This window comes from Argentina anserina, chromosome 5, assembly GCF_933775445.1.
Source record: "Argentina anserina chromosome 5, drPotAnse1.1, whole genome shotgun sequence".
Lineage (NCBI taxonomy): Eukaryota > Viridiplantae > Streptophyta > Magnoliopsida > Rosales > Rosaceae > Argentina > Argentina anserina.
This window is the reverse complement of record NC_065876.1, coordinates 10,641,759-10,663,162: the sequence shown is the minus strand read 5'-3', so window position 1 is coordinate 10,663,162 and position 21,404 is coordinate 10,641,759. Positions and strand designations below refer to the sequence as shown.

At 38.5% G+C, this 21,404-nt stretch overlaps 4 protein-coding genes across 4 annotated transcripts; all 4 read left to right on the top strand.

Annotated features, from left to right (window-relative positions):
- Window positions 1-402: 402 nt before the first annotated feature.
- LOC126793670 (transcription factor MYBS3) lies at window positions 403-3,676 on the top strand. Its single transcript, XM_050520265.1, has 3 exons — window positions 403-886; window positions 2,194-2,402; window positions 2,865-3,676. The coding sequence occupies exons 1-3, from the start codon at window positions 607-609 to the stop codon at window positions 3,363-3,365; spliced, it is 990 nt and encodes a 329-aa protein (XP_050376222.1). The 5' UTR covers window positions 403-606; the 3' UTR covers window positions 3,366-3,676.
- Window positions 3,677-4,407: 731 nt separating this feature from the next.
- LOC126793642 (O-fucosyltransferase 30) lies at window positions 4,408-7,245 on the top strand. The gene is made up of 2 exons (XM_050520229.1): window positions 4,408-5,150; window positions 5,631-7,245. Exons 1-2 carry the CDS (start codon window positions 4,729-4,731, stop codon window positions 6,682-6,684), a joined length of 1,476 nt encoding a protein of 491 aa, XP_050376186.1. The 5' UTR covers window positions 4,408-4,728; the 3' UTR covers window positions 6,685-7,245.
- Window positions 7,246-7,618: 373 nt separating this feature from the next.
- On the top strand, window positions 7,619-10,668 carry LOC126793635 (exocyst complex component SEC15A). The gene is made up of 2 exons (XM_050520214.1): window positions 7,619-7,746; window positions 8,125-10,668. The coding sequence occupies exon 2, from the start codon at window positions 8,139-8,141 to the stop codon at window positions 10,506-10,508; it is 2,370 nt and encodes a 789-aa protein (XP_050376171.1). The 5' UTR covers window positions 7,619-7,746; window positions 8,125-8,138; the 3' UTR covers window positions 10,509-10,668.
- Window positions 10,669-16,644: 5,976 nt separating this feature from the next.
- Window positions 16,645-21,061, top strand: LOC126793694 (peroxisomal acyl-coenzyme A oxidase 1-like). The gene is made up of 14 exons (XM_050520292.1): window positions 16,645-16,919; window positions 17,144-17,252; window positions 17,337-17,398; window positions 17,650-17,859; window positions 18,122-18,209; window positions 18,296-18,458; window positions 18,585-18,783; window positions 18,884-19,081; window positions 19,222-19,353; window positions 19,499-19,619; window positions 19,829-19,939; window positions 20,204-20,273; window positions 20,413-20,590; window positions 20,679-21,061. Exons 1-14 carry the CDS (start codon window positions 16,782-16,784, stop codon window positions 20,886-20,888), a joined length of 1,989 nt encoding a protein of 662 aa, XP_050376249.1. The 5' UTR covers window positions 16,645-16,781; the 3' UTR covers window positions 20,889-21,061.
- Window positions 21,062-21,404: the final 343 nt, after the last annotated feature.

Genomic DNA, 21,404 nt, shown 5'->3' with positions numbered 1-21,404 from the left:
AGTATATCACATGCGCTTTTAGTTTTTTAATTTCTTTCATACCCAAAATTTGAGTCGAGTTTGCCAACTATACACCACACCGTGTGGCTCACTTCACACTTCAATTTTCATTTAACATTTTATTCAGTGTCAACTCAACTCACATTTAAATTGATATTTTATTTGGTAAGTACATATGCAACAAAAATTGTGCACTATGCTTGATCAATAAAATCTAAAATAAAAATGTATCAGATCCAAACCTCCCTTCACTGTTAAAGAAAAAGATGATCCATGTACGTTAATGAATTAATCTTGTCCTAAACACAACAAGTGTGAAGTGTTTGACCAAAGGGATAAGCACTCATTTTCTTGCCAAAACCAGGTCGATGAAGCACCAAAGAGTAGTTCTCTAATCTCTAGTGTTTCTCTTTATCCACGCCAACCACGATTTATATGGATAGATAGTGTTCTCCTTCTTCCCTCTTATATATTCACAACTTGTCTCTTGTCTCTGCCGCCAGACCCACAGGAACAGCAACAACAACTCCCCCAACCTCGTTCATGTCATCCGGATCCTCCTGATCCAACCCGCTTTCCCTGATCCGATCCAACTCCACCGCCACCATGACGCGGCGGTGCTCGCATTGCAGCCACAATGGCCACAACTCCCGCACGTGCCCCAACCGCGGCGTCAAGCTCTTCGGCGTAAGACTCACCGACGGCGGCATCAGGAAGAGTGCGAGTATGGGCAACCTAACTCTCTATTCCGGGTCGGGTTCGGGTCTGCTGCATAACAACCCGGACTCTCCAGGTGACGCTGCTGATCACTCTGGTGCTGCTGACGGCTATGCTTCTGAGGACTTCGTGCCCGGATCGTCTTCTAGCTGCCGGGAACGGAAAAAAGGTTCAAGCTTTGATTTGATCACCTTGAACGTTTGTGCCTTTTTTTGTGTTTTGGTTAAAGTTTGGATTTTTAGGTGTTCATATTGGGATAATTGGTTGATTAAGATCATAGTACTGTGTTTGATTAGTGGGGGTTATAGTTGTTGGGTTTACTGTTTTGTTAGGTTCCTGATTTGGGTGCTTGGCAATTTGTGGATTATGTATTTTCTAGGGGTGTTTGCATAGTGATCTGAAGTTGGGGTTGGTCTGTTTGGGGTGGTAGTATGGTAATTGATAAGGGAGAAATGGGATCATTAATGAAGCATGAAGATAGAGAATGAAGACATTATTTGCAACAGGAGTAACAAGAAGGCATTTGTGTTAGCAAAGATATTAATATTCAGTTCTGCTCATGCTGAAATTGTTGATTTTAATTGGGAAGTTGGTTTGTGTCATGGTTTGTTAAATGAGGTCAATTTAGAAGTGAATAGTTTCAGATGTGGTACTATAGGGTTCCAGGAAATTTAGAGCGTGTTGGTTTGGACTAGTATTTCATACATTCTGTGGGTGATGGGAAAATATGCGTGCCTCTGAAAGGCAATACTTTTTCTTGAAGGCTAGAAGAGTTCACATCACATGAAAGTTATACGTTTAATGTTGAACTTCATTTTTAAGTATGCTGTACCTATTTACGCTTTGTTAAGTGATAAATTGAGGTACAAATGTTCTTTTGTTATGGTCCAAAGAACAATGTTTAGTTAGATTAATACATTTGTGATAGGGCAGAGATCAAGGCATAGGGTTCATTATAATTTTGCTCAGGAGTTAGCACATTATGGTTTTGTCAATTTAGGCAAAAAGAACCTTATAACAGAAAAGGAGTGTGTAGGGCCAACTAAGGCTTTTAGATCAAGATGTTCTTGTTGGCTTATTTTCACATGTCCATTTTTTTCTTGGTATAAAATTTTGGCTTGGTCGTATATTTGGTTCCAGTATCTACAAGGTGAAGGTGTTACACAAAATATTGACTTCGTAAAATAGAGCTGCTTTCTCAAACAGTTATTAAATAAAAAGTTAAAAAAATGTACTCATTTAATCATAAAGTTTGTGCTTTGAACTGGTGATTTCAGAATTGCTTTTTTGAATGGTAATCAAATAAAAAAACTGAAAAAAGTACTCAAGAGATCCTAAGTTTGTGTTTTGAACTTGTGATTTTGGGATGGAGCCCTTTCGGAATTGTACTTCTAAAGAGAACATTGAATATGCATGAAGTCATTTACCTCATGTCTTAGCAGATTGTGATTTCTGTTTCTTTTTTCTTTTTTTTAGGCACCCCATGGACGGAGGAGGAACATAGGATGTTTTTGCTTGGACTACAGAAACTTGGTAAAGGAGACTGGCGTGGAATCGCTCGCAATTATGTTATATCAAGAACGCCTACTCAAGTCGCTAGCCATGCTCAGAAATATTTCATTAGGCAATCTAATGTATCAAGGAGAAAACGACGTTCTAGCCTGTTTGATATTGTAGCAGATGATGTAAGTTTCATTTGTCTTTCAGAACTTATGTGCACATATATCACATATTAGATCCACAGCATGAAAGAATTAATCTATAATGTCTCAATTAGCTTTTCTATTTAGTTCCAAATTCCTATACATTATAGATACCTGGTCAGGTACACAACATGAAATATTTTTTCTATTAAATGCTAATTTGCTAATATTTCTTGTCTAGCCATTCTAGTTAGTTACAAAACTCATATCCTTTACATTTGTAAACATTTAAGGTACCTGGTCCTTATGTGTTCTATTTTATTGTGTAACTAGCAGTTCCTTTCCTTCTTGACCTGGAATGCAGCATTTGTCTGCTTCAAAGTAGAGTTGCAATTTAAATATACTTAATTTCACAACATGTTTGTATTTAAAATCTCTACTAAGATTATCAATACTTTTTGTTGATGCAATATCTTTATATGGTTTGTGATTTTTTTTTCGCAGTCAGTTGATACTCCAATGGAACCACTGGACTTCTTACCTGAAAACCATCTAGAAGATGAAACTGAAAGAAATCACCCACTGCCTGTTCCTCCAGCTTTGGATGAAGAATGTGAATCAATGGCATCTACCAACTCAGACGGAGAACCTTCCCCTCCTAAGCCTGATAACTCACAGTCATGTTACCCAGTGATGTATCCCGCTTATTTCTCACCCTTTCCATTTCCTTTTCCAATGTGGCCTGGATACAGTACTGAGCCAACTAAGGTGGATACACACGAGGTTCTTAAGCCGACAGCAGTACATTCAAAGAGCCCAATTAATGTTGATGAGCTAGTTGGCATGTCAAATCTGAGTTTAGGAGAGCCCAAAGGTCAAGCCGGTCCCTCCTCACTTTCACTAAATCTTGTTGAAGGGTCCTCTAGGCAATCGGCGTTCCATGCAAATCCAAGTTCTGGCAGTTCAAATATGAAATCAGGTGGTAGTCCAATCCATGCGCTTTAGTGGTTTAGCCTTCTTGGCTTCGAATTTCACAGGTTATGGTTGTTAATACAAGATTAGTCATGTGTAGTATGCTTTGGGTGTGAGTTGTGGGATCACTTAAATAAGGGGCGTTTGAAACTTTAATCTATATAGTATTTAGACTGCACCATCATTTGTCAAATTAAATTAAATCTTTGACATTTTGTGTTGTCTCCAACTCTACTGTTTGTACTCCCCTCCTAGTATTAGTTATGTAGACAATATAAAGTTAAGGAACACCTCTTCACCTGTAGAATTGTAATTTACTTGTAATATGGATACGTTATTGTCTACTATCTCTGTTTTTGGTTCATCCATGGATATACTTTCTCAATAAGTTCTGGAAAGTGGAGACTTTTGGGTTTTGGCTACCGAGTTCAAAACCTTAAAGAGTACTTGTGAGCAAAGCCTCATAATAAAACTTCTGTACTATTGAAAACTTAGCAATTTCTTTATACTCGTTGCAGGCTTACCTATTAATCTATTATCTAAATGAAAGAATTTGAAGATACTTCAGACTTCCTCTCAACACAGCCACAAGAAAAGGTTAATACGACAATGTCATTCTCCAACTTCTTGTATCTTACCACTCATGGAAATGCTGTTATTGCTGTGAAGTATCATTGAGAATCACTCCAGTTCTGTTAATTATATGTGATTTAAAGAACAAACTAAAACGTGACAATTACTAATTTGTATCATCATATATTTCAACACGCAATAAACCACTACATCAATCTCAATCCTTCTAAAATAGTTGAGTTTCCAAACCATCCATCTCTATTTACATCAATCTCAATCCTTCTGTTAATTATGTGATTTAAAGAACAAACTAAAACGTGACAATTAGTAATTACACCGTATATATCAGCACACAATAAACCACTACATCAATGTCAATCCTTCTAAAACAGTTGAGTTTCCAAACCATCCATCTCTATTTACACAAATGTCAATTCTTCTAAAACAGTTGAGTTTCCAAACTATCTATCTCTATTTGCTCGCTCGCTCTCACTTGAAACCCGAAGTAAATTTACCACCACCTCTAGTTTCCGCAACCAAAGAAGAAATCAAATCATTCAAGTTTGAATCATTTGATACGTTACTATGGTTTACCAGAACACCATGCTTGTTTGTTGATCAGGCTTCCTCACTAGCTTGTCACTTTTCCAACACAACTTTTCTTCTTTGATCGATCAAGCTCCAAACTAAAACGACCCGGACCCGGACCCGGTAACCCGTCATCAGTTTTGGTTCAACCCAGTTACCCAGAGATCCAGTTTCCTCATCACAAACATTCATAAAGCTCCAAACTTTCTCCCCAAGTTCAAAAACCCAGAAAGCAATGAAGCTCTTAACCTCCAAACCCACCTCCCTCAGATCATTCCACCCCAAAAAATACCCCACCAAAACATCCCCACTCCTCTACCTCACCCTCATCTTCTCCCTCCTCTTCCTCCTCTACTTCTTCTCCCTCAGCCTCTCTTCCCTCCTCAAAACCCAACTTCCCAACTCCCCAAACTGCCCCTCTCTCAATGGAGACAGGTTCCTCTGGTACGCGCCCCACAGCGGATTCAACAACCAGCTCATGGAGTTTAAAAATGGGATCTTGTTGGCCGGAATCTTGAACCGGACCCTGGTCGTGCCGCCGGTGCTGAATCACCACGCGGTGGCGCTCGGGAGTTGCCCCAAGTTTCGGGTTACGGGTCCGAATGAGATCAGGGGTGAGGTGTGGGATCATGTAGTTGAGCTCATTAGGAGTGGGAGGTATGTGGGTTTTTATTAGTCTTGTTTGCTTTTCTATTGGTTAATGTGGTTGGAATTGGAATGTGGGTTTGGATGTTTGGATTAGTTTTTAAGGCAATGCCACCGATTTGGGGGCTCTGTTGGATGCAGTGTTTGGTTAGTATTGTTGGAGTTTTTGCTAGGTGAGTTTATGATGAATTGGGTGTGTCGTAGTTTCTTTGGTGATACATGTAAAGTTGAAGCTGGGCATTGCTTGATAGAAACAATGTAGGATAAGCATTAGGGAATGTAAAGTTTGGTGCTTTTAGCTCGTCGTCTTTACATTTCTGAAGAAATGAGATAGGCCAAATAGTCTTATCAAGCTCTGTTGAGTAAGCTTGTTGAGAACCCAAAAGTTTGTGCAGTTTATTTGCCAATTAAGAAAAACCTGTCATGTTCGTATATAGTCATAGAAGATTTATTTAGTTGCTTGGTTTCAACTTTATTCATCTTTTGTTGCAGGTATGTATCCATGGCTGACATTGTTGATATATCATCCCTAGTTTCTTCTCCATTAGTTCGAGTTATAGATTTCAGGGTTTTTATGTCCTTGTGGTGCAATGTGAAGTTAGATTTTGCTTGCCACACTGAGTTTGATGCACAGCCTTATTTGCTGGATAAACTAAAGGAATGTGGATCTGTACTAACTGGGGTGAAAGGTAATGCCAAGTGTGTACATGCTGTTAGTGAAGACTGCAGAACCACTGTGTGGACATACCAAAATGGCAAAGAGGATGGGGCATTAGATTCTTTTCAACCTGATGAGAAACTGAAGAAAAAGAAAATTCCATATGTTAGGAAGCGACGAGATGTATATAAGACTTTTGGACCTGGTTCCAAAGCTGAATCCGCTTCTGTGCTGGCATTTGGAAGCCTTTTCACTGCTCCATACAAAGGTTCGGAGCTACTCATTGATATCCATGAATCTCCAAGAGATCTAAGGATAGGTACTCTAATGGAGGAGATTGAATTTCTTCCATTTACCCCTGCGATATTGAGTGCAGGAAAGAAATTTGCTTTGGATACCATAAAGGCTCCTTTCCTATGTGCACAGCTTAGATTATTAGATGGGCAGTTCAAGAATCACTGGAAGACTACTTTTGAAGGGCTAAAACAAAAGGTGGAGACTTTGATGCAGAGCAATCTTCCCATTCATATTTTTGTGATGACTGATCTTCCTGAAAGTAATTGGACCGGAAATTACTTGGGGGATTTGGCTAGAGATTCAAATCAGTTTAAACTGTTTATCCTGAAAGAAAGTGATGAGTTGGTGATAGAAACGGCTAAAAGAATTGTTGATACAGGTCATGGTATGAAGTTCAATAATTTTGCAAATGTTAATGATGGAACTGATCAGATTAAGAAAAGTTGTCCGTCTGCAGTAATGCCCGATGTTCTTCTCTACATAGAGCAAACTGTTTGCAGTTGTGCTTCTCTTGGATTTGTTGGGACTGCAGGATCCACTATTGCAGGGAGTATAGAGCTAATGAGAAAGTTTCGTGCATGTTTTGACTAATCTCTGGTGACATTGATGAATGTCTTTTGACACGATAATTTCTAGTTCAACAAAGCTGCTGACTTGTGAAAATTTTGGGCACGTGTGAAAGTGATGAAACAGTTACTATCATGCCAATAAAAGTTTAAAACAATCTGGGCTCTTCCTGTGCATGACTTGATGGCACCAGCAGACTTGGTGTCGCGAATCTTCACATGATGCCAGAAAGGAAGCGATCTGTGTAGGGGAGTGGAAGTTGGAGAGGGTTGCAGGTTTGTTAAGGTTATCTGATGCTCTGCAAACAAAATGGGTGATTCCCATCATATCCATGGATGCCCAGTTCAAACTTCAGTTCAAGTCAATAACTTCTGCCACCTATTTCGACATGATGACATCGATGGTTCTGTAGCGATTATTTAGTGTGTTAGGCTTTGGTGGTAATGCCTCCATTTCAAGGCTGACTGCATATTTACAACATATTTTTTCACACTTTATATGAACCTGGTGCTATGCATACATTCCTAGGCAACCATTGTTGTATATTAACCGCAAAGTTATCAGATTTAAAGAATCATTCTTCTCTGTTAAAATCCCATTATGTACTAATGTTTGAAAGCCGAACTAATTAAAACTGAACTAGATGAGTTCCATACTTCCAGCTAAAACATGAATATACTAGGAGAAGAGCAGTCTGAGAAACCAATACAATTCGGTCTGCCGATGCATGCAAACGTTTGCCTTGTTGGGTGGTCACTAATCACTATAAGCGATTAAACCAATGTACTCTACATAATTAATCCAAGATATTTTCCTTTAAAAAGGAAGAAAAAGAATAGGAATGTTTTTCATCTCTCTACGCCACGTGGAGGCATCAGAGAGCATCTGTAAAAGGCTCACACTCGCCCAAAAACGACTGCCCTAGCTTCAAAATAAAGCAAATTCACCAAAATTAGGGATTTTCAGAGGTGGGAAACCCCATATGGGTTAAAAATATTCAACTTTTTTTAGGGTTTGGTGTCTTACTGATTCGGCCAGTGGATTCAAGCCCTTGTGTTCAACCAAATCCTACAGCCATTTCAACTGGTAAGCTTTCTAGTTTTGATCCCTCTCTTTCTCTCTCTGTGTTGGGTTGCTATTTATGACTGGGATATTGGAGAAGGATTGCTACTTTAGGAAGCTCTTGCGTGTGGATTTTACAGTTCAAATTTGGGGCTCTGTTAAAGATTTTATTTTGACATGCCTTATATGTTCAATATATTTCGGTTTTTGGCTGTGTTTTCCTCGGTGAAAGTTTAATCATTTTAAGTATGAGCAATCTCTAAACAGAATGAGTTAATGTCACTGTTTGATACCATGTTTGGGATCATTGCCTGATTAGTATGAGTGAGATAAAGTATGTGTTGTTTGCTCAAGTTGTAATTTTTATTTACTGTTTCTTTTGGTATGGTTTTGATTTGAAAGGGTTTACTTGAGAAATGGAATCAAAATCCAAGAGAAGAGTTTCTGTAGAGAATGGGGATGCCGCGGAGGACTTGGTTCTGGCTACATTGATTGGGAATGGAGATGACCTGGGTCCTATTGTCCGGCATGCATTTGAGATGGGGAGGCCGGAATCACTCCTTCAGCAGCTTAAGCATGTGGTGAGAAAGAAGGAAGTCGAGATTGAGGACCTCTGTAAAACTCATTACGAGGAGTTCATTCTTGCAGTTGACGAGCTACGTGGGGTTTTGGTTGATGCTGAAGAGTTGAAAGGCGAGCTCTCCAGTGATAATTTTAAGTTGCAAGAGGTTGGGAGTACATTGTTGGTTAAACTTGAGGAGCTTCTCGAGTCTTATTCAAGTAAAAAGAATTTGGCTGAAGCTATCAAAATGTCTAAGAATTGTGTGCATCTGCTGGAGCTCTGCGTCAAATTTAACAAGCACTTGTCCGATGGCCAGTTTTACCCAGCATTGAAAACCTTAGATATGATTGAGAAAAGTTACATGAAGAATGTTCCTGTCAGGACACTGAGAATGGTCATAGAGAAGCGGATTCCATTGATTAAATTGCACATTGAGAAGAAAGTAACTAGTCAATTCAATGAATGGCTGGTTCAGATAAGAAGTTCTGCAAAGGATATTGGACAAACAGCAATAGGCCATGCTGCTTCTGCGCGCCAGAGAGATGAGGAAATGCTGGATCGGCAAAGGAAAGCTGAGGAACAGAACCTTCCGGGGTTGGGAGATTTTGCGTATACTTTGGATGTTGAAGAGATTGAGGAAGAATCTGTGTTAAAGGTGGACCTAACCCCTCTATATAGGGCTTATCACATCCAAAGTTGCTTAGGAATCCAAGAGCAGTTTTGGGAGTATTACTATCGAAATCGATTGTTGCAGCTTAATTCAGACTTACAGATCTCTTCGACACAGCCCTTTATTGAATCCTATCAAACATTTCTGGCTCAAATTGCAGGATACTTCATAGTGGAGGATCGGGTCCTGAGGACTGCTGGAGGCCTACTTTTAGCCGAACAAGTTGAAACAATGTGGGAAACAGCTGTAGCAAAATTGAAATCTCTGTTAGAAGTTCAATTCTCCCAAATGAATTCTGCAACCCATCTTCTCTTGGTGAAGGATTATGTGACCCTGCTCGGCTGTACTCTTAGGCAATATGGGTATGAAGTGGGACCTCTTCTTGAGACACTTAACAAGAGCCGAGACAAATACCACGAGCTTCTTTCAGAAGAGTGTCGTCAACAAATTGCTAGTGTTATTGCGAATGATACCTATGAGCAGATGGTCTTGAAGAAGGAAATTGACTATGAAAATAATGTATTGTCCTTCAATCTCCAGACAACAGATATTACACCAGCTTTTCCATTCATTGCACCATTCTCCTCCACAGTACCTGATGTATGCCGAATTGTCAGATCATTCATCAAAGGGTCTGTTGATTACTTGACTTATGGGACACATAGTAATGTCTACGATGTTGTGAAGAAATATGTGGATAAATTCTTGATAGATGTGTTAAATGAGGTGATACTTAATACTATTCAAGGTGGCAGCATTGGTGTCTCTCAGGCCATGCAGATTGCTGCAAACATATCTGTACTTGAAAGAGCTTGTGACTTTTTCCTTCGACATGCAGCCCAACTATGTGGGATTCCAAGTCGTTCTGTTGAAAGGCCTCAAGCTGGTTTGACTGCCAAGGTAGTTCTAAAGACGGCTAGGGATGAAGCTTATCTTGCTTTGCTGAATTTGGTGAATGCCAAGTTGGATGAGTTCATGCATCTTACAGAAAATATTAATTGGACTTCAGAGGAACCAATACAGGGCACAAATGAGTACATAAATGAAGTTGTTATTTACCTCGATACTCTTCTGTCCACTGCCCAACAAATATTACCTCTGGATGCTCTGTACAAGGTTGGGAGTGGGGCTCTTGATCACATCTCCAACTCTATAGTATCAGCTTTTCTAAATGATAGCATAAAGAGGTTCAATGCAAATGCAGTCATGGGTATCAACAATGACCTGAATGAATTGGAGAATTTTGCAGATGACAGGTTTCACAGTACTGGCTTGAGCGAAATTTACAAAGACGGAAGTTTTAGAGGTTGCTTGATAGAGGCAAGACAATTGATAAACCTTTTGTCAAGCAGTCAGCCAGAGAATTTCATGAATCCTGTGATAAGGCAGAAAAACTACAGTACTTTGGATTATAAAAAGGTGGCCAGTATCTGTGAGAAATTCAAGGATTCTGCTGATGGGATTTTCGGAAGCCTTTCGAACAGGAATACCAAGCAAAGTGCTCGTAAGAAATCAATGGACATGCTTAAGAAAAGATTGAAGGACTTTAACTGAGACATTAAAAATCTTTCTGCATTAGAATTAGAAGCTGTTTCCCCACCTTGATTATTAATTTAATTTTCCCAGTATTCTCTTGTTTCTGTTCAGAATGCATGGGATTGTTTCTTGTTCCTGATAATTTGTACTCATATAATAAAATTCAATCCTTGTAATTGTAACAATCTTTATACTTTCCCATGCCAGGACATATTCCTTCTTTATTACCTGGGAAATATTTTAGCCAGATAGATATTCTGCTAGGGTAATCATAGTCTTAGGATCACTGTAGTGACTGTACCAGTGGTGCATTTAGATTGTAGACCAATGGACTGCTTTCATTTTATGAAGTTATACCTACATCTCTGTAAGAGTATTATATATATATATATATATATATATATATATATAGTACCTATCCAGAGTGAAGCTTCACTCTGAAATTACATAGTGAAGTTCCAATTTTGGCACACTTTTCGGTCAAATTTTTTCAACATAAGCGATTCAATATTTAGGTATGTTATTCAAGATCATCCATACAAAGTTTCATTCAATTTGATAATGGTTTGAGCTTTCAAAATTGAGATTTACACAAACGGTTCACGTTGAACAGTTTTAATTCATTCATTGATTTAATCTAATTTCAATACCTTAACAATGTCCGAATTAGATGAAATTTTGTAGAGATGATCTTGAATAACATATCTAAATATTGAATCGCTTATGGTGAAAACATTTGACCGAAAAGTGTGCCAAAATTGGAACTTCACTCTGGATAGGGACTGTATATATATATATATATATAGCCCTTCTTGGCTGCGGAGGTCCACACCAATATTTTGGTGCGGATTTTCATTTTTTCACCACTTTTCGATTGAATTTTCTCATTTTTCCGTCTAGTACCTAGATAATATTGTGTAGATCATCTTTGCAAGATTTCAGCAATTTGGTAATCGTTAAGGCCCAAAATTGCGTTTTTCTGTTAAAAATATGAACGGTTCATATTTAACAGAATTTAGTTCGACTATTTTTTTTTCAATTTTGAGGGTCTTGACGATCACCAAATTGGCTGAAATTTTGCAAAGATTATCTACACAATATTATCTAGATACTAGACGGTGAAGATGAGAAAATTCGATCGAAAAGTGGTGAAAATTAGAAATCCGCACCAAAACCATTGGTGCAGGACCTCCTTAACTGAAAAAATAATTATATATATATATATATATATATATATATATAGCACGGTGATCAGGTGCGGACGTTCTGATTTCGGCTATGGCAGGCCGTAACAACGGGGCGGACCAACACAACCGCACTACCCACCTTCCAGCGATCCCGTTTGTACCAGCCGGAGCTCCATCGATGACTTACGGCAGCCGAAATCTACAAAATCAAGTTTTCTGGGTAGATTTCGTGATTTTAGCCGCCGTGGGTTGCCGATGGATCTCCGGAAAGCCCAGAAGGGATCGCTGGAATGTGAGTAGTGCGGCTGTGTTGGTGCGCCCCGCCGTTGTGGCCCATCATTGCCGGAAACGGAACGTCCGTACTTGAAACGCCTTATATATATAGGCCTGATCAAGAACGGACGTCCGTAACCCGCCGTTAAAGTGCAGACGTCTTGATTTCGACGACCGCATGCCGCAATAGCGCGCCAGACCGGCACAAACGCACTACCCACCTCCCGTCTGTGTCGGCCGGAGCTCCATCAAATATACACGGCAGTTGGAATCGGCAAAAAAACAAATTATGGGTTTATTCTGGTGACTTTGTGATTCCAGCAGCTGATGGAGCTCCTGCTGACACAGACCGGATCGCCCCACCGTGCTGAGTCCGCCTGTGCTGGTCCTCCACACCGATGCGCCTCGCCGTCGCCAGAATCGGGACATCTGCATGTGCAGACGTCCGTTCCTGATCCGCTCAATGTATATATAAATATAGACGATCGAGAGCGGACGTCTGCAAGTACGGACGTCCCGATTCCGGCAATGGCGAGGCACAGCAGAGGGGCACAAGGAGACTCACCACGGCGAGTTGATCATGTCTGTGCCGGCCGGAGCTCCAACGGTGGCCAGAGTCAGAAAGTCGCCGGAATAAATCAAGAAAATTGATTTTGCCAATTCCGGCCATTGTGGGTTGCCGATGGAGCTTCGACTGGCACAGACAGGAGCGCCAGGAGATGGAGAGTGCGGCTGTGCCGTTGGGCCTCGCCGTCGCTGGAATCGCCAAATCACATTTTTACGGCGGGTTACGGACGTTCGCTCCATAACCCGCCTATATGTTTCAATATCTTTTTTCTACCCTCGATATTTTGGGAATGGCAAGAACTTTTAGTTTTTCCTCATTTTGTTTTGGGATTCATTATGTAGATACAGCAGAAAGGAGTTCTCAAAGTGTTGGGAAGATTTCACCCTGGAGGTAGGTGCTTAGCAATCTGTTGCATGCTCATCTCTGGCATTGTCACGACATCTATCAGAGAGTGGTTCAACTCTTGTCCAGTTTGAATTTCGTCATGCTGTCATTAGTTCATTGTTGACAAGGTACTGTATGCTCTCCTTTCATTCTTGTTTTGAAATCCTGATATTGACTTTGCTTGTTTTTGCTTGGATTATAAGTGGACTGTATATTTTGACCAGGTTTTTCTTACTCCTGTCTCTTAATTGATTGATTTTTGATAGATGATAATCTAAGGGAAAACTCATGTGTATAATTCCTCCTCTGAGATAGACCATCATACTTGTTGCAGTATGATCTATCATCTATGCAGTGATAGAATGAGATATTTTAATTTACTTTTCATGCCCTGTGTCAGTTTATCATCCTAAATCAAGTAGAGAAACTGGTAACCGAAAAGTCGTTGAACAATTTCAGAAGAAAACCATTTGTTCAGCTTGGTGCGTTTGGGGAGAAGCTTTATGTTTTGGCCAATAGTTATCTGAAGATGATACAACTGCAAAAGATAACAGCCTTCAAAAACTTGAGGTCCAGTTAGACTAAAAAAATGAAGTTCAAGTTTCCTTCTATACAATATATAAAACTTTGTGGTGTTGAATTGTTTTCGTAATTGTGCAATTTCCTAATAACTAAACCCTATTATACATGAAATTGGTTGTTTAAGTCTGCTTTGGTAAGTTCACGCTAGCCTAACTTGTTAAATGAAAACTAAATAATGAAATGAATCGCTCTATCCGTCTAATAATGCAGTGTTTGATCATCATTTTGTTCACCCATCCATCTTTTGTGCGTTGCTTGCAGTCCATTCTGAAGGAACTGATGCAGACCATCATCAAGTGCAAATGCATGTTTGCAAACCATCTGCAGATTGGGGGTTTGGTACTGGCAATGGTTTGGCACAGTGAAATGTGAAATGTCCTACAGATCTTGCAGTGCTCCCCATACATGTTCCAACATGACAGATAAAGTCTTATGAACACTAATGTACGGATATAACAATATTAAGGTAGACCATTACAGTGATCAGCCGAATTTAGGGACTCCGGATTCTCTTAAGATATTGTTATGGAATTGCAAAGCTTTCAAGATGTACTGTAGAGGATTGGCCACTGAAGTGAAAGAGTGGAAGAGGAAGACCACCGGATTTTTATTCTTTGGATTACAAAATCCATGAAATTCATGCTAAATTTGTTTATTTCGAGAAACGAGCTCTTAGATTGAAGATATGCAACATTGTATGTGTTTGGATGAATTGTGGAATAGTAATAAAGTAATTTTAATGCACATTAATTGTATTCATTGAATTCATTTGAGCTACAATTTATGAGACTGATATATATATATATATATATATATATATATATATATATATATATATATATATATATATATAGTTCATATTTAGAGTGAATCTTCACTCTGAAATTACAAAGTGAAGTTTCAATTTTTACATATTTTTCGGTCAAATTTTTTCACCGTAAGTGATTCTATATTTAGGCATGTTATTCAAGATCATCTATACAAAATTTTATCCAATTCGGACATCGTTAAGGTATTGAAATTAGATTAAATCAATGAATGAATTAAAAATATTCAACATGAACCGTTCGTGTAAATCTCAATTTTAAAAGCTTAAAACATTGTCGAATTAGATGAAATTTTGTAGAGATGATCTTGAATAGCATACCTAAATATAGAATCACTTATGGTGAAAAACTTTGACCGGAAAATGTGCCAAAATTGAAACTTCTCTCTGTACTTTCAGAGTGAAACTTCACTCTGGATATTGACTATATATATATGAAAATCTCTTCCCTACATGAAATGGGAGGGATTTTTTTTTAAAAAAGCAGGAGATGGAAGGGGTTGTGCATTCTAATTTGTGTTTTAGAACTTAGAAATGACCGGTCACCCATAACTTTGGTTGGCATGATATTTTAAGATATTAGAGAAAGGTTGGCGTGATATCTTTAGAGTTAACTAATGTTTTTTCAGCCGTGGCAAATGTTTTGCTTAATGTTTTTTTTATATATCAGTCTTAAACAATATTAGTTTTGCTTAAAACTTCTTCCATTAACCATTTTCAATAGACCAAAAAAGGACCTTGTTGGGAAGTGTATGCATGGTGTGGTCATTAAGCATTTCTTCAAGTAAATTTGAAAAGAAATTAGAATTTATTAATATTTTAACTAATAGAGAAATTAATTGATGTGATTTGGAAGAATTTGTTAAAGTGAAATTGAAAAGAAATTATAATTTAGTGGACACACATGGGTAAAATTTGGGTGGTCAATAAATTCACTTCCCATCTATGAAGCACGTACACGTGCTATGGACAGCGTATTGCGTGCCCGACACGGACACGGACACGCGAACTAACTTTGGACACGGCCCGCACACGCGAGTATCCGAATCGGACACGTGGACACGCACCAACTCATAATAAAAGGGAAAGTGCTTATGGTGAGATTCGAACATTGGTCATCCAAAGCACTCAACAACTCCTCAACCATTCCAATAGATTCAGTTTTTGTTATATTTATGCACACTTTAATATATATAAAAAGAGAAACTCGTGATAAAAATAAGAATGTTTGTGGTGGGATTCGAACCTTGGTTATCCAAAGTACTTATCAAGTTTTTAGTCATTCTAACAAGTTATGTTTCATCATTTTAATGCACACTTTGACATATATATACATCTAAAATTCTAAAAATACTTTCAAATTTATAAATTAATTTTTTAATATATATATTAAAAATAATATTTAATTAACGTTTCTACCACGTGTCCGTGTCCAAAAACATTTATATATGTCGTGTCTACATATCGAATCGTGTCCAATACGGACACTCGTGTCTGTGTCCGTGCTACTTAGCTTCCCATCTATTGTATCTTCAAACGCTAAAATTCTACATTATAGATGAGAAGAGATGATGGTGTTACAGACAAAAGAAAGTCTAGTCATATCATTCGTCAAGCAAATTGGTGTACATTTGGTCATTAATTAATTATTATACATACCGAAATAAGATTAATGCATACAGATGAGTTCATCTGGCTCTTAGTCTTACACGTAAAGAAAGCTAAACGTTTTGGATGCTTTGTTTTAAGGAAGCAACAACCCTTAAACTTTCAACTTTGAATATGCAGAGTCTAATTACCAATGCTAGAAGTAGAGCAGGTTCAACTTGACATGGTCCTCAATAAAGATTAACGACTAACAATTAACTATTCAATAATTCAAAGAACTTTACTGTCAAAATTCATTTTAATAGCTCTAAGTTCATTGATCACAAATTAACAATGCAAACCGGTGAAAGTTGAAAGAAACACGAATGAATTTCGGTACATGTCCATATATGACGCATTTTTACCACGTGCAAAATTATTAGTAGAGAGAAACAATTAAACAAAAAAAACTAGTCAAAACACGGGAAATTCTACGGTGTAGCGCTGCATGTGTGCAGCGCCCCTAATCCACTGTTCATACACCCCACAAGCCCACGTGTATTTTAAGATATCCTATATCCACCATCTGATTCGATATTTATATTATACAGCACTGCACAGCAGCCAAACCCGTCAAAAAAACCCAAAAACATGAACATTGGGAAACTCAAAGCCAACTCGTCTCAGCTTATCTCTCTATCCATGATCATCAAGTAGACCCCTTTCTTTCCTTTTAGAAGGACCATTATAAATAACTCATAGTCATCCTTCATCCACCCTTTTATTCTAATTACCCTCATCTCCAACACCACTCTCTTACAAAACCAGTGTTCTTGGTGTCCTTTGTCAATTCTTAGTCTTTGGTTTTCTTGGTCTGAGAAGAAATGGAGGGTGTGGATCATTTGGCTCACGAAAGGAGCAAGACCCAGTTCGATGTGGACCAAATGAAGGTCGTCTGGGCCGGCTCCCGCCACGCTTTGGAAGTCTCCGATCGGATTGCTCGCCTTGTCGCCACCGATCCGGTGATTCAATCTCATCCATATTTTCACTATTTTCGGTTAAAGTTTCAGTCTTTAAGCTCTTAGCTCAATTGGGTCCAATCCAAGTTTTCGTTTTTGTGATTCTAGTGGTTAAAGTTCGAAGCTTTATTATGAGTTGTGCTTGTTTGGAATTGGGTACGAAATTGTCTCTTTTTTTGTTCTTCTTCTTTTTATTTAATTTGTGATTATGTTTGTTTTGTTGTTAGGTGTTTAAGAAGGATGATAGGACTAGGCTAAGTAGGAAGGACTTGTTTAAGGACACTCTGAGAAAAGCAGCTCATGTCTGGAAGCGGATCAATGAGCTTAAACTTACTGGTAGGTTTCTTGTTTTACGGATTTATTACACACTGTCTATGGTTTCCTCGTTGAATGATTTGATTGTGCTACTGTTAATTGCAGAGGAAGAAGCATCTAAGTTAAGGTTTTATATCGATCAGCCTTCATATATGGATCTTCACTGGGTAAGCTGAGTTCTTTTATAGTCGTAACGTAATCTACTTTGCTGCATTGCCATGTCTTATATGCGATAATCACTTGTTTCTTAGTTCTTTTATAGTCGTAACGTAATCTACTTTGCTGCATTGCCATGTCTTATATGCGATAATCACTTGTTTCTTAGAGTTAGTCTGTTGGATAAACTTTGCGCATTTTCTTCTAGGATGTAGTAGGTTAGAAATTAGGATGTTTCTGAAGAAGCTGATTTTCTCTTCAGGGAATGTTTATACCTTTTATTAAAGGATCAGGTACTGAGGAACAGCAAAAGAAGTGGTTGCCGCTGGCATACAAGCTGCAAATTATTGGTTGCTATGCACAGACTGAACTTGGCCATGGCTCCAATGTCCAAGGGCTTGAGACCACTGCAACATTTGATCCAAAGACTGACGAGTTTGTTATTCATAGCCCTACACTGACTTCAAGCAAAGTAAGTACTTCTGCTAGTATTTTTCATCTACTCTGTTCTTTCTCATGTTTTTAGTGATGCTTTAGTATCAATTGTAATAAAATATTGGCAGGTAGTTGTTCTTGATCACTTTTTGCAATTTGTCCACATTTCAAGCATGATGTGGCATTCTTCTCGAAAGAAATAAAAAAAATAAAAACCATGTTGTTCTATTTTTTTTATTCTCCATGGCCACAATATCTGCATTAGGTTCTTATTGGTTTTCCTTTTTTGTTTTGAGTAGTGGTGGCCTGGTGGCTTGGGAAAAGTTTCGACTCACGCTGTTGTTTTTGCTCGTCTTATTACTGATGGTCAAGACCATGGAGTGAACGGTAATTACTCAGCAAACAATTTTTGCAACTTCTATTATAAAGTAAATGATTAATGGGCTTGCCCGCGTAAATATATTCACTTTTAGGTTTCATCGTCCAACTTCGGAGCTTGGATGATCACTTGCCTCTTCCAGGCGTAACTATAGGTGATATCGGAATGAAATTTGGAAGTGGAGCATACAACTCCATGGACAATGGTGTCCTAAGATTTAATCATGTGCGCATCCCAAGGGATCGCATGTTGATGAGGTATGTACTTCTCATTACAGTTAGTGTGCTTGTTCTGATGGTTAAATAATTTAGATTTCATATATAATTAGGGACTGGCATTGATGGATAAGATGACCGTTCTGATAATTCTTGTGAATGTGTCAGAGTCTCACAAGTTACAAGAGAAGGAAAAGTTGTTCAGTCCAACGTTCCAAGGCAACTACTTTATGGAACTATGGTTTTTGTTCGCCAAACAATTGTAGCTGATGCTTCCTCTGCATTGTCACGGGCAGTGTGTATTGCTACAAGGTACAGTGCTGTTCGTCGACAATTTGGTTCAAATGATAGTGGTGTTGAGACACAGGTATGATATAAAGTCATCCTCTTCATAAATTTTGAGATCCCAGTTTCTATGTTTATACTGAACATGATTAATCAGCTGATTTTTGTTCATGATCTTTTAGGTGATTGATTACAAGACCCAACAAAATAGACTATTCCCTTTGCTGGCTTCCGCCTATGCTTTCAGATTTGTTGGTGAATGGTTGAAATGGCTGTATACGGATGTAACGCAAAAACTGCAAGCAAATGATTTTTCTACATTGCCTGAGGCTCATGCATGCACTGCGGGTTTAAAGTCATTGACTACTTCTGCAACTGCTGTACGTGATTACTCCTGCCCTTGCATCTTGTCCTTTTTTCATAATTTTAAGGACCCATTTGGCGTACACGAAAAAGATAGTCATTCCCGTACCATTACAGCTGTTCATTTATCTAATTTTACCCTCTTTTTGTTTGGCAGGATGGCATTGAAGAATGCCGGAAATTATGTGGTGGTCATGGTTATCTTTCTAGCAGTGGGCTCCCTGAGTTATTTGCTGTTTATATCCCGGCGTGTACATATGAAGGAGACAATGTTGTTTTACTTCTACAGGTCTGTGGCTTAAGAATTCGAAATTTTACTTGTTTGACCTGGCCCCTATAGATTACTAGATAAAATTTGCTTCGGTTGAAATTGGATCCAACGGATTCCATCAATATTTGCTTATGTGCGCTGAAATGCTGACAAATGTCATCAGGTTGCTAGATTTCTCATGAAGACTGTTTCTCAGCTACCATCTGGTAAAAAACCCATTGGCACAACTTCCTACATGGGGCGTGCGGAACATTTGCTCCAATCTCGTTCTAATGTGCAGAAAGGTTCGGTGTTGAAAATTATTTTAATCTATGAGTTGTTGGTTTCCCTTTGCTATTTGTCAAAGAAGGGTTTCTAAATTGTACAGTCTGAAGGATAATCTGTGCTATATTTATGCATATATTCATACTGGTTGGCTAATCCTTTTTCAATACCTTGAAGAGTTCAACTACAAGCTTCTATTGCTTACTACTGTATTTCCAACTTCATGCAGCTGAGGATTGGTTGAAGCCTAGTGTAATACTGGAGGCTTTCGAAGCAAGGGCTTTGAGAATGTCTGTTGCCTGTGCTAAAGACCTTAGCAAGTTCGCAAATCCTGAAGAGGGTGGGTTTGAGTTCTTTTGGCCCTTTTTTTTTTCAGCACAGAATATACTTTTGAACTGGTAAAAGAACTTTTATCCTAGTATCCAAAGAGAATACTATCACAGGTAGTATCATCTCTTTTCCTTTTTTTCCCCCTTAGTTAGGTGTTTTTATGTATCCCGTCAACTATGTATTCAGAACTACAAATTTCTTTTCATTTATATTTCCTGACCTTATGCCATTACATTTTGAAGAATTTGATGATTTGTCATGTTTTCTACTTCAGGCTTTGCAGAACTCTCGCCTAATCTAGTGGATGCAGCACTTGCTCATTGCCAATTGATTGTTGTTTCAAAGTAAAGCTCATTCATTTTTATCATGTTACTCTAGTAGATTTTTGAGCTTCACATATTTACTTGGGTTTGGGATCCTCATTGCATAAAGGTGTTCTTTGTAAAGCTCTATATGTTGGATGAGTTGGTCACCACTGGGGAGAATTAAATTCTTAAAAACCCCTATAATTCTGGGAGTGAAAGAACAGTTGCAGATCCTCTGTAACATATATGCTTTATTTCTTGTTCACAAACATCTGGGTGATTTTCTCGCGACTGGAAGTATCACAGCCAAACAAGCTTCACTTGCTAATGATCAGCTTAGATCCCTATATTCCCAGGTTTTCCCTTTGCGACTTTTTATAAGATCTACTTGTTCGTTCTTTGAATCTTGCTGTCATCTGATTACTGTGTCATTATTTATTTTAGGTCCGCCCCAATGCTGTTGCCCTTGTTGATGCATTTAATTACACTGACCACTACCTTAGCTCCATTCTTGGCCGATATGATGGTAATGTCTACCCGAAACTTTACGAGGAGGCCTGGAAAGATCCTTTGAATGACACGGTTGTGCCAGAGGGCTATCAGGAGTACATATTACCTTTGCTGAAGCAACAGCTCCGAAATGCAAGGCTATGATTATAAACACACTGTTATGATTATGGTGTTGCCAATAAAGCTAGCAGCTATTTGTAAGTGATACTCATGTCAGGGAGACCATTTCATACATAATTAGAGTGGAAAAAACAGGGATCCGGATGTTGTAAACACTGAACAGTGGTAGATCGTTAATAAAAGTAATTCTTTAAGTTTGGAACTCTCCTCCCAAACAAGGTTAGAGAATTAAAAAGGGCCGTTTTAACGTTTTTACAATTCAGTATAAGATTTCAGAAATGGTGGTCTCAAAATGACTCAAACTTTCAATTATTAAGAATTCCATTGCCCTGTAATTGGTTTACCATGAATTTGCGGTAGCCGGTTCCAGCTTATGCAGTGTTGGCTTTGATTGTTGGGATCTTTGTAATTGACATGGTATAAATGAGACTAGGAGTTTGGGGATGAAGGTTGAGGTGGAGTCCAACTCTACCCTTAGCCCCTCTTCTTTTCTTTGAATACATATGATATTGGATACTGACGTTTGTATATCAATTTTCC

Coding starts and splice junctions, on each gene's coding strand:
- LOC126793670 (XM_050520265.1), top strand. CDS start 607: ATGACGCGGCGGTGCTCGCATTGCAGCCACAATGGCCACAACTCCCGC. Junction 887..2,193: donor CTGCCGGGAACGGAAAAAAG/GTTCAAGCTTTG, acceptor TCTTTTTTTTAG/GCACCCCATGGACGGAGGAG. Junction 2,403..2,864: donor TTGATATTGTAGCAGATGAT/GTAAGTTTCATT, acceptor TTTTTTTCGCAG/TCAGTTGATACTCCAATGGA.
- LOC126793642 (XM_050520229.1), top strand. CDS start 4,729: ATGAAGCTCTTAACCTCCAAACCCACCTCCCTCAGATCATTCCACCCC. Junction 5,151..5,630: donor GAGCTCATTAGGAGTGGGAG/GTATGTGGGTTT, acceptor CTTTTGTTGCAG/GTATGTATCCATGGCTGACA.
- LOC126793635 (XM_050520214.1), top strand. CDS start 8,139: ATGGAATCAAAATCCAAGAGAAGAGTTTCTGTAGAGAATGGGGATGCC.
- LOC126793694 (XM_050520292.1), top strand. CDS start 16,782: ATGGAGGGTGTGGATCATTTGGCTCACGAAAGGAGCAAGACCCAGTTC. Junction 18,210..18,295: donor TCAAGACCATGGAGTGAACG/GTAATTACTCAG, acceptor ATTCACTTTTAG/GTTTCATCGTCCAACTTCGG. Junction 19,620..19,828: donor TCGTTCTAATGTGCAGAAAG/GTTCGGTGTTGA, acceptor AACTTCATGCAG/CTGAGGATTGGTTGAAGCCT.